Here is an 11,923-nt window from a genome sequence, read left to right on the forward strand (position 1 = left end):
ATTTTAAATAAATAGAAAAATAAATCAGTTAGAGATTGTAAAAATATAAACACATATTATAAATAATAAATAGGTCGTATATTTGCTATGAAAGAATTTCGTCCAAAATATAAATTTATCACACTTTCTTTATCATTTCTCCCCATTATAAATGTTTATGATATAAAAATGTTATACATTAATAATATAAAGATAAGAAATGCTTCTATTTGGCTTAATCAAATATTTTTGTATTGCAAATAATAATAATATAGTTACAATAAAACAATTTCAGAGCATCTGGCCAGTTTCAATAATAGTTTGTTTGCGACACATTGAATGTAACAAAATTTCAAAAATTAGTAAAGTTTCAGAGTTAATACATATGACGCCACAAATAATAACTATACAAACATTACGTTAAAATAAATACCGGATTCGGTGATTCCCAGTATGGAGATGTTTTCGATCATGATTCGCTTATAATTTCAATCACGTTTCTATTGCGAATAGAACATTTTGTTGATTTTTCTCCTCGCGACTCGCATATTGAGAATCAATATTAGTATAGCTATGATGATTTTAGCATTATAAAGCTAACAATCCTTGAAAAAATCCATCGACGTGCATTAAAATCAATTAAGAATAGTACAAAAATATTGCAGAAACACCCCTGGTGACAGTTTTTCTAAACTTTTTTTATGAAATGCAAACAATGCGCTATAAATATCAATGCAATAATATTGGGATTTTTATGTTAAATAATACTAATAATAGCTGTAGCGTCCTTTGACACGTTACTCATTCTATTTATATAAATAAATACAACAGATACACTAGAAATTGCCCTTACTAAAAATAGTGTATTCTTAAACTTATCTTTTTATTAGCTAATACACAAAACAAGTAAATATTTACAATCTCATAACAATGAAATAAGGCACCGTATCATAATAATATACTCATAAATATATTAAAATACTAATAGTGATATTTTATATTATATTTATAGATTTAATATTTAATCAACTTTGGATTATGTTATATATTATAAGAAATACTACAGCTACGCCTTACTGACTTTTTCTTCAAACTATTACAAGAATTTAATTTTAAAAAACGATGACAGTATACGTGAATTTATTAGTATTCGGCACTGATGAAATAATTAACCAGAGATTTAATATGCACGTCGCTAAATTTTCCAATAAAGCGTTGAAGATACTCGACTTCGTTATGCGGAGCGCTTGTCATTTTAACTGTTTTTACGCTAATTTTTAGCGTCTCAGCAAAGCATAGTACTCCGTGTTGTTAGAGAGGATTCAGAGGAAATTTTTCAGATATCTCCACAATATAGTATTTGTATACTATTGCCTTTTTTCTAGCAGCGTTGGGAATTAATTTGATTCATTATCGACGTATCCTGTGCTACTGAATTACTGAGCTGTATAATATCTTAAAGAGTCGTAATTGCGTTCCTTATTTTAGACCATTTCGACCATGACGTTCTTCTTACATGAGCTTCTCAACAAACTCACCAGCAACAAAAATGTTTTCGGCGATAGTTGGGAGGAGCTGTCACAATTTATTTGAAACCGTGTTTCTTTAGGTGTGCGCAATTATATTTTTTTAAATATTAATATTCTTTTTAATAGGAATATGTGCGTTAAATTGTGTGTATATGTGTGTAAATATATGGGTTCATGTTTGTGTTGACGTATAATAGATATTTATGTGTATGAAATATTTGAACTATTTTATATAAAGGTCATCATGACGCCATTAGGTAAAGCGTAATAATTAGATTTGTAATTCATTAATAAAACAACATTTAAAAAATCAACATTCATTGTTTATTCATTAAAGAAAATTCTAAGAATTATCGTTTCGATGTACAATATTTACTATGCAACTAATTTAATTCATAATTAAGACTAATAACCGGCAGAACACAACAGTCGTATCTTAACAGAAACGCCATAAATATGGCAGCACTCCGTTCCAGCCCACGGTCGAGTAGAGTCGTCCCTATGCAAATGCATGAGAAAAATAAAAATTTGTATGTCTAATTTTGGTGCCACTGATTAAGAAGCGTGTGAAGCAATCAAATTTGACGCGTAATTTGTGTTTAACAATCAAATATTATTAACGCATTATATTTTGTAGCCTTTGACGAGGATACTATGTAAAATCGAAGGGTTTGTAAGGACTAGGCTGACGAGGGTGGGCTTAGGACCAACGGGGGCGGCATGACAACGCAGGAAACGGAGGCGGTTGGCGATAACGGCCACATTGAGCTAACTCAACATCACAGTTTATTACTGGTACAACGTTTTATGAATTATCTGCAAAGAAAGATACGCATTCATTCACCAATGAAAATGCTTAATAATCGCCAAATCACTATTGGGGGAAATTGCTTAAGAAGTTTGACATTATATAATTTTACCTAAAAAAATCAACAATGACAGCTTGGTGTATAAATTGCTGAATCAAGTATCCTTGTGACCAATGCTGATTCGAGACACCTCTGTCGAATCCCAGATAAGGATGTTGGTGGGCCAATTGCATCACTCCATGAAATATGTTTATGCCTTCAGCTAACCATTTTCAACGATCATTAATTAACAAAATAATAAAATGACAGTAGTCATTTTTGTGCAGAGTAGAATGCATTGTAAATAGCGCCTCATTTTTCCGATACTTATGAGTGATTATGAGTTAATAACGAGTCGGGGCGGATGTGCGAATGAAATCTTAACAATTATTAACGCAATTGTTTTGTCTAAATATTCCTCTTTCTATTGTTAAGGCTTGACTTTCTTAGATGAGTTGGTATATATTTTATTTATTTTAAATGATCGCTAGAATAGGTAATTTTAAGTTAATGTTGCAAGTCGTTCGAACTTCAAAAAAAGCAATTTTTCCATCCGTGTGACACATGTCGGCCGCCACATTTTAATCGCGTTATGTATGATAAATACAGTAGTTTTGAGTAAAACTATTATATTTTTAATTTGAAGATTTTTGTAGTTTATTTTAGAATAATTTCAGATCACCAAAAAAAATTAAGAAATTGCGTTTTCTTCAAATAAAAATTTGTTTTATCTGTAGAAAATGACAAAGGAATTATTTTTATTATAATGATGAAACATCAAATTTGTAACAGTAGATCAATAATTTAATTGATACGCTATAATAATGACGATGTAATTATTTTTAAGATTCTGAAATATTTAATCGTAACGTAAATATAAAATATACTCTCAGTGAATACGACATTGAAGATAGATATTTATATCGTGTGAAATGTAGTGCGTGAGAATTTGCACATCGTTTCACTATCGTCTTTACGATAGTTTGTTTTATCAACTATAAATACGCAAATAGTAAACTAACTTATTATTAATAAATATATAATTAAAAAACTATTATTGCCATAATTCGCACTTAACTTCATAGATTTAAATAAACGTGTTAAAAAAATATATACATATATAATACAAACAAGTTGAGTGCTTGCGAAGAAGACTTTCTGGATATTGTTGTGTTATATGCACATAAATTATAAAATACCTTGAATATCAACTCAACCCAAATTTCAAAAATTATTTAAATATTTAAAAAGTTAATGCCTTTTTTTTATATACATTAAATAAACTATATATTTACATGTGCATTTATATAATATGATTTTTTTAACTATTTGTTGTAGATGTAAAAATAGTGTATTAAAAATACACAATTAATCCAATAGATATATTTTTAATTTTGATTAGTACCTTACTTATAATTTTTAAGTAATATAAATTTAAAAAAATTCTATATTTATTACCCTGAAAAATTTAATTCTTACGTAATACATAATTCAATTGAAAATGTATGAATCATCTTCAGTACACATAAATTGCTTGAAAATATTGATTTTTATAAATGTAAATACCCAGACTTACGCATAAAATGCGTGAGAATATTTTTATTTAAAAATATATTAATATTTGTTTTGAGCAAACTTTCATATATCAAAGATACACATTATCGTACACGTTGAAAATATTTCTTATAAATTACCAAACGTGTCTGAGGTGTATGTATGTGTGGGGAACCAATCTTATTTGTCGAATTATAATCGAAACGGTTTCTAAATATTTCAATAAATAACCATTTTTATCATGTTATATTTTTGTCAGTATTCACAATAAGACCGTTATTTGTTTTTTATGTCTACTTGTTGTCAGGACCGGTTCTAACGTGAAGCCAAGTAGGCTTAGGGCACCATGGTAAAAGGCACGCCATGGGGCGCCTAATTTTTATAATCAGTATATATTTTTTAAATATGTAGAAATCAAGAACGTTTTTTAGGTTTCATAAATATTTGTAGATAATACCATAGGTAAGAAATGACAGAAAAAATATTCGAAATATCTAACGGTCAAGGATATGATAACGGCTCCAATATGCTAGGAAATCATAATGAGGTTTAGAGCTGCATATTGTCTTTGCATCCGAGAGCATTCTTTGTATCGTACTCCTCTCATACAATACATTTAATGGTTAATGATGCAGCTCCTTATTGTGTAAAGGCGGTGACTTGTTTAATATAATATAGCGTATTTACAATTTTTTCGCATCATCTACCCAGAAATGGAATATTTAAAAAAAACATTCCATCTCTGCGTATACGATGCGTGATGGTGGAGGAGCTGGCGCAGGGATGAAGTCCGTGGAAGATCCTCAGGGGTCTTGTAATCAATGTCGGTGACAGTATCTGTAGGTCAGTTCCTCTAGCTGCGATGATTGTGTTGTGGAGTCTCAGGCCACATCTTCGCTTATGTATTCAGGGCTGCAGGGTGAAAATATAATTTATCCGGCTGGTACTAATAAAATTACATTATTTCAACTTTTCCATACATAGTAATATATACGTTTACATATTTACCATTATTTATTCACATAAGATGTATACATGTTATAGTGAATGCTTATTTTTCGGTGAAGTTATATTTTCCCTAGAGTAATTCAAATACATTTTCACCAGTAGCTATATATGTTTACTAACGAAAATATAATTTAACTGTTAGGCGCTACATACATCAAGAACCTTAGAAGTCTTCCGACGACCTATTTATTTAGTTTACTTGGTAATAAAATAATTATTATGTAATAGGTTAACAAAGAATGAGTAAAAAATAAGTATATGTTTTACATAGCAATTTATTATAACATCATTAATTTTTCATCTAATTTCCACAACATGCGTATCATTAACAATAAAAATCATGACTGACTTTTTTTTATACACTTATATACAAAGTATACGTTTGATTAACAAACCAGCAAATTAATATTTGAGTAAATGCGGTGTAATAAATGTTTACATCTTAGCGTTGATGATGTCTATGAACTCGGGCTTCAAACTGGCCCCGCCGACTAGGAAACCGTCGATGTCCGGACACTGTGCGAGTTCCCGGCAGTTGCCGCCGGTGACGGAGCCTCCGTATTGGATGCGGAGACCGTCGGATACATCTTTGGATACGTTTTCGGCTAACCATTTACGCAAGGCGGCATGCACATCTTGAGCTTGTTGAGGAGTGGCCGTCTTTCCGGTGCCGATGGCCCATACGGGCTCGTACGCCAGAACGACTTTGCTCCAGTCGGCGCCAATAGCGTTTGCTAAAGCTTTGGTCTGTCTGAATACGACTTCTTCAGTCTTTCCGGCTTCTCTCTCTTCCAGGGTTTCGCCGATGCAGGCGATGACTTTGAGTCCGTTCTGCAGGGCGTGTATGACCTTCTCCGCGACTAGGAGGTCGTCCTCTTTAAAAATAGCTCGGCGTTCCGAATGGCCTAGGATGACCCAATCGCACCCGATGTCTTTGATCATGGCCGGTGAGATTTCTCCGGTGAAGGCTCCTTTGGGAACTTTATAACAGTTCTGAGCTGCGACGCCGAACCTAGCGGGTACATTAGATCGGACGAAATCTAAGTAAATGGAAGGGCAGCCGAGGACGACTTCGGTGTTGGCGTCCAAAGTGGCTTTCTTCAAATCGTTCGTAATTTGAGTCAGCTGAGCTTTGTCTCCGTTCATCTTCCAGTTTCCGCCGACGCAGAATTGTCGTGGCATCTTGATAAGATTTACCTAAAATTGCAAATTATTGAATAATAGTTGAACCAATTAATTAAAACGTTACTTAAAATCGTCAAACTTACTTTTGATAGGCTTCGGAGTATTTTTGATAAGTAATTCCTATGGAATCACAGAGAGGACTATGCGCCGGGAGAGATTTTTCCGAGTAACCTTGGCGGTCCGGAAGGTCATTCAATAGCAAGTAACCCGCTCGCGCCAAGTGTCAAATACAACTGTCACCCAAGAGGGTGAAAGTGTTAAAATTATTTTCTATCACCATGAATAATTTAATTATTTTAAGAACGAGTAAAAAATATTGAAAAACTATTAAAAATATATTTATATTTTATTCTTTCACCTAGTCCAACAACGCGAAATATGAAGATGAATCCAATTTTTACGGGATTTATTAAAATGACCAGACGTCTCAATTTTTTTGCGACAGTCGATTTAGGTCTGCTGATATGTTACCATTCAAGGAACAGATAACTACTTTAAAAAATGATTTGTATTTCAAAGCATAAACAGTTGAAGTCTAATATTTAAAATTATTTTGTGAATACAGAAATAGGTTGCAAATATTGTCGGGTTTTGCGCAGGTAAGGTAGTTGATATTACTACTCGGCATGAAAAGAATAAAAAAATGTTCACTATTTTTTTTTTTCTTATATTTGAATGAATGAATGAATAAGCATTGTTCACAACCAAACACCAACTTTGCATTTATTGGAACGCTACACAAGTTTGGGACAGACACCGATCCAGTTTTCTCGCCGCCATTGCCAAAACATATTTCGCCACCCTTTACATATTATTATTTTATAACATAATTTTTCGACAGGCAATTTTTGTAAATATTTTTAAAAAGTAAAAACATTTGTGGGGGCCTACTTACATATGTATTTATTTTATTATATCCAAAAATTTGCTGCACTCTGATAACATTGACGTGATGGTGCTAATCACTAGGAAAAACCTTTATTTTGAGCAGAAAGGATTGCACTCGACAATTGCGTAATTTGACAGACCACCATAGTTAAGCGTTCATTATTACCATTATTTTGTACATCCGGCAACGAAGAAATCCACAATTGTCATTCGCCACCTTTGCATTATCGACCCCTGAAATGTGTTCGTCTTGCAAATTTCATTTATTCAGGGCGTGAACATATTTTGTTGGTCGAATAATCAAGCATCACAATTGTGATTCACCGAAGTTCTGAGACACAATTGTGATTCCGTTCTGAGACACGAGAGACATCAATGAATAATTTTGAGGATACCAGCACTCGGATAACAAAGAATTTTCATCTCGACAACATTTCAGTGTTGGTAAACAAGAACAAATTATTTAAACAAGTTATTATAGGCTTTCCTATTGCTATTTTGGCTGCAAAGTCACACCCCCTTTAACCTCAAAACTCGAAAATATATTCAAAAATGGTTTTAAAAAAGCACAATTGACAATAAGAATAACATTTTTCTCTGCAAATTATTTTACGTTTCATTTACTACACATTAAATATATAATATATTCCATATTTTTAATTCGAATGGTGGGATGTAACCGTGGATTTCAAAAAAGAGACGCGCCCTTTCCTTAGTGCATTTTTTTTACAAAAATATGTCAAAAATATGTAAGCTTTTCAAACGAGTTTTTTTAGCGTTTTTGATTGTAGGTATTGAGATGTGCGCAGGAAATGACCATTAATTATGTTTTTATTACAAATGCAGTAATTTGTCAATGTCATCTATCTGCGGAATGCTAACAACGTATAACACATTCATCTCATATATTTTTTTATAAATTTTATTTTTTCTACACACCACTTTTTGTAGCCCCTAAATCTGCCACCCCAGTAAATATCAAGTTTGAATAGATCTTTTGACAAATTCTACTGAAACGTGTTCCAATTGTAGAAAAATGTACCAAAATGACGTTCCGGTGCATTTAGACAGACAGTATATTTTCGCCAACATTGCTAAAATAGAGTGTTGATCATTAAAAATATCTTTAGGATTTTTTAAATTATATTTTAATTTATTCATATCTATTTTTATTAAGCTTTCAATCAACGTTTCTCTTTGCATGCATTGAAATTGCAATTTATCTTAAAATAATAAAATCGAGATATGGTCGAAAATTTTTGGGTTTTGGTCAAAATATAAACTAAACTTCCTTTTAGTTCGCACGTGTTAGCGAGCTGTCACTTGTTTATTTTGGTACAGTTTCGCGACGCTGTTTGGTAATTACACGCAGCAATAATGTCTAAAACTGAAACGAACGACATTAACGTTGACGTGGACGCCTTCATTCCCGCAACGAAAACAGCAAAGTTAAGTAAAAACAAGCGGAAACCTACCACCGAAAATGACATGGAATTGGGCGAAGAAGAGCATAGAGGCGTCCGCGGCAGGGCTCTGGAGGCGCCACCGAAAGCAAAAAAGTCCAAAGCGACCGTTGACGACGAAGCCAAGAAAGATATGAGAAAAATTTCAGTTCCCGCACACAGGTAAACAAACATAATAAAATACGACAATAAACAGTTTCTAATTCGCTGGTATTCGACAGATATACGCCATTAAAAGAAAAGTGGACGCAGATATTCACACCTTTGGTCGAGCATTTATTGTTACGAGTGAGATTCAATACTAGAACGAGAAACGTAGAGATTAAAACAGGCCCTGAAACGACAGACATTGCGAATCTTCAAAAAGGAGCTGATTTTGTTAAGGTGTGTATTAAATTATCCATTATTATCTAGTATTGCATAATTACATTCTTTCTATATTATTTTAGGCGTACATTTGTGGATTTGAAGTTGAAGATGCTTTGGCGTTGTTGCGATTAGATGATTTATTCTTAGAATCGTTCGAAATTAAAGATGTGAAAACCTTGAAGGGAGACCATATGGGCAGAGCTATCGGTCGTTTGGCCGGTAAAGGCGGAAGGACAAAATTTACAATCGAGAATGTTACAAAGACTCGAATCGTTCTCGCCGACTCTAAAATACACATCTTAGGAAGTTATCAGAATATTCAGCTAGCGAGGAGAGCTGTTTGTAATCTAATTCTCGGCTCTCCGCCTTCGAAAGTTTACGGTCAGCTTCGAAACGTTGCATCTCGCGTCTCACAAAGATTGTAATAGTTTAATTAATAAAATAAATAAATATATTTTATAGCATATTATTTATTTCAATTGTTTTATAAGCGAATAAATAGAACGGAATGTTAATGAATGAGACCGATCGCATTGTGTTGATCGGTGTATTAGTCTCACAATAATATTCTATATTTATGATGTCTCGGTACTCTAGAGATGACTAGTCTTCCATCGTAACTGAGAGACGCGAACGTCCAAGGATCAGCAGAGCTCCACTCTACGCAATACACAGAATCTTCGTGTTGTTCGTAACATTGCAAGACACCATCAGCTAATCTATAAAAGCAAAATAGAAATTAATATTTTTATGTTAATTCTCTTTCGAAACTGGAAAAAGATACTTGACCCAAAGGAAAGTAACCATAACATATATTTTTAATTTAAGACAAGCTTGACTAAATTTTATCCAAATCATATTAGTAATATATGCAATTTTATGATATGTACCTAAATTGTTTAAATACACGTTTCAATGACATTTAGTAAAGATTGTAATTAGAAAACTTATTTATTTATTGTAAGACTTCCATTGCAACATAACAGATGTTACAACTGGGTAAACACAATCAATAAATAGTGAGAAATAAGTGACGTCTATTTTATTTATTATAGTCAATTAATATTTTTTTAAACTAGAAATAAAACAAATTTTATGATTTTAATTTTGATCTTATGTGACTCCCAGATTGGCCTGTCACTAATCTACCAGTACCCATACTCTTGCTAAATTGAAAGTGTTTTACTTTAATAAGCTGGGTTTAACAATACTGTCATTAGTCTAAATAAGCTTTCTTTTCAATTCGTCCAAGGTAATATATTAAAGACTCAACTGAAGACCGAAGAGAGATTGATTGATTCAGATTACTATTGGTACTTACTTTTCCTTTGGAGCTCCATTATGTTCTGGAGTAGCATCACTGTCCGATATATTATATTCAGCATCTTTTCCACCATTATTAAGGCTATCGTCTTCTTGTATTATCGTATCTTTATCCGTATCATCGTCTCCTTGATCGTCGCTCGGCACTAAGTCTTTGGGTTTTGTTAACTGTGCTTCGGAGCTTACGCTAGCAGCGCTCGATAATAGTACACGAGCGTCAGAGCTTCCCGTCAATATGAGTTGGTCGTGGAACGTGTTGAATCTGACTGACCAAATCCTATAAAAATAATCAATTAGACTCAGATTAAAGATAGAAATACATCGTAAAAACGTCAATACCAGTGGGAGTGATCACTCCTTAAAAACACCGGAACTTTTGTGTTTCTATAATCCCATATTTTAAGACAACCGTCATCTGCCACAGTCGCTAGATAGAATTGCTTATTCGGGTTGAAATCCAAATCTCTCAAATGTTGACTGTGTGCCGATTCTAAGCTCCACGCTGGTTTTGAAGAGTTGTTCCTCGTATCATATGATTTTAAATGAGTGTCTTGCATGGCGACAAACTGACGAAAATATGAGGACAATTTAAATGCGCAATATAAAAAACAATTGTTCCATAAAACGAATTAGTGATTCCAACGGTAATGTTGATTGAATATTTAGATATGTTTATATGAATAATGTAATTCATACTTGTTGTCCATTTTGATGCGGATTCCATTTTCCACCACTAAACTTCAAATGCCCTTTGCCTTCTAATTGTATATGATTCACCACAGATCCGTTAGCATCAAATAATACTATGCTATTATCTACTACGATGGATAACTTGTTGTTTTCAGTCATATGAAATTCGCTGCATTTTACTTCTTGGCCATATTTCTGTTAATAATAACATAATAAATAAAAACAACATACATATCCTGGATTAAATTTATAAAACTCACTTCAACATCATATATTTGAACTACTTCTAATTCGTGTTTTTGTACTCCCGAAGCAGTTACTTCGTCGGGAGGCGAAGAATCATCAGGAATTATCTGAGTGCTAGGTAACTTCAATAAAGCTGTTCCCATAACAAATTGTCCATCCATTGGATTGTAATAACACGATAGAAAGTTGGAGGCATCGTGCGGAGAACATCTTATGTACCAAAGTTCGCCCAAAGGATGTTGAAATACCTTTGAAATAAAATAATATTAATAATACAATTTTATATGAATATGTATCTTATGAATATGTTACTTTGGTGTGCAACGCTCCAGTATCTTCTTCAACTTCGACAACGTGCACTTGATTACTGTTCGGTTTTAGACATTGAGTGCCGATGAAGAAGCGAATAGCATCGTTTTCCCCTATTTGTGGTGCTAAAGCTCGAGCCTTAAAAATTGACAATTCATTAAATAATTTGTGTATTCTTGAGATAAGATGATAAAAATATATAAAATGTCAGCATAATATTTGAATTTTGTCATTTTACCTGATGTTCTAGTCCGTAAATTATAGAACTTCCATTATCCATATTGTGAAAATATAAACGTCAACGTGACAGCTGAATCGCCAGTGGTTCTCATGGTACAGTGCGCCTGCGCGTTTTATATTGCCACTATAAAAAATGTATTTTGAGTAATTTTATAAAATATTCATTTAATATTAGTGTTCAAGCTTATTTTTTTATTGTAAATAAAATATACTGTTATTTTTAATAATCGGAAAAATGCATATGCGAAAATATTTCATATGAAGAAGTTATTATACTGATTTATTTCGAACA

At 32.7% G+C, this 11,923-nt stretch overlaps 3 protein-coding genes across 3 annotated transcripts; 1 reads left to right on the forward strand and 2 right to left on the reverse strand.

Moving 5' to 3' along the window:
• Positions 1-5,175: 5,175 nt before the first annotated feature.
• Tpi (triose phosphate isomerase) lies at positions 5,176-6,271 on the reverse strand. The gene is made up of 2 exons (XM_088191278.1): positions 6,187-6,271; positions 5,176-6,115 (listed from the first exon to the last, which is right to left on the reverse strand). Exon 2 carries the CDS (start codon positions 6,098-6,100, stop codon positions 5,354-5,356), a length of 747 nt encoding a protein of 248 aa, XP_088047404.1. The 5' UTR covers positions 6,101-6,115; positions 6,187-6,271; the 3' UTR covers positions 5,176-5,353.
• Positions 6,272-8,259: 1,988 nt separating this feature from the next.
• On the forward strand, positions 8,260-9,277 carry l(1)G0004 (RNA-binding protein pno1). The gene is made up of 3 exons (XM_088191277.1): positions 8,260-8,616; positions 8,676-8,838; positions 8,904-9,277. Exons 1-3 carry the CDS (start codon positions 8,369-8,371, stop codon positions 9,246-9,248), a joined length of 756 nt encoding a protein of 251 aa, XP_088047403.1. The 5' UTR covers positions 8,260-8,368; the 3' UTR covers positions 9,249-9,277.
• LOC148231703 (EARP-interacting protein homolog) lies at positions 9,278-11,728 on the reverse strand. The gene is made up of 7 exons (XM_088191271.1): positions 11,630-11,728; positions 11,395-11,529; positions 11,097-11,330; positions 10,843-11,031; positions 10,486-10,712; positions 10,145-10,423; positions 9,278-9,542 (listed from the first exon to the last, which is right to left on the reverse strand). Exons 1-7 carry the CDS (start codon positions 11,669-11,671, stop codon positions 9,380-9,382), a joined length of 1,269 nt encoding a protein of 422 aa, XP_088047397.1. The 5' UTR covers positions 11,672-11,728; the 3' UTR covers positions 9,278-9,379.
• Positions 11,729-11,923: the final 195 nt, after the last annotated feature.

The sequence above is a fragment of the Plectrocnemia conspersa genome, unplaced genomic scaffold (assembly GCF_051122295.1).
Source record: "Plectrocnemia conspersa isolate PC_06_02 unplaced genomic scaffold, ASM5112229v1 ptg000009l, whole genome shotgun sequence".
Taxonomy (NCBI): domain Eukaryota; kingdom Metazoa; phylum Arthropoda; class Insecta; order Trichoptera; family Polycentropodidae; genus Plectrocnemia; species Plectrocnemia conspersa.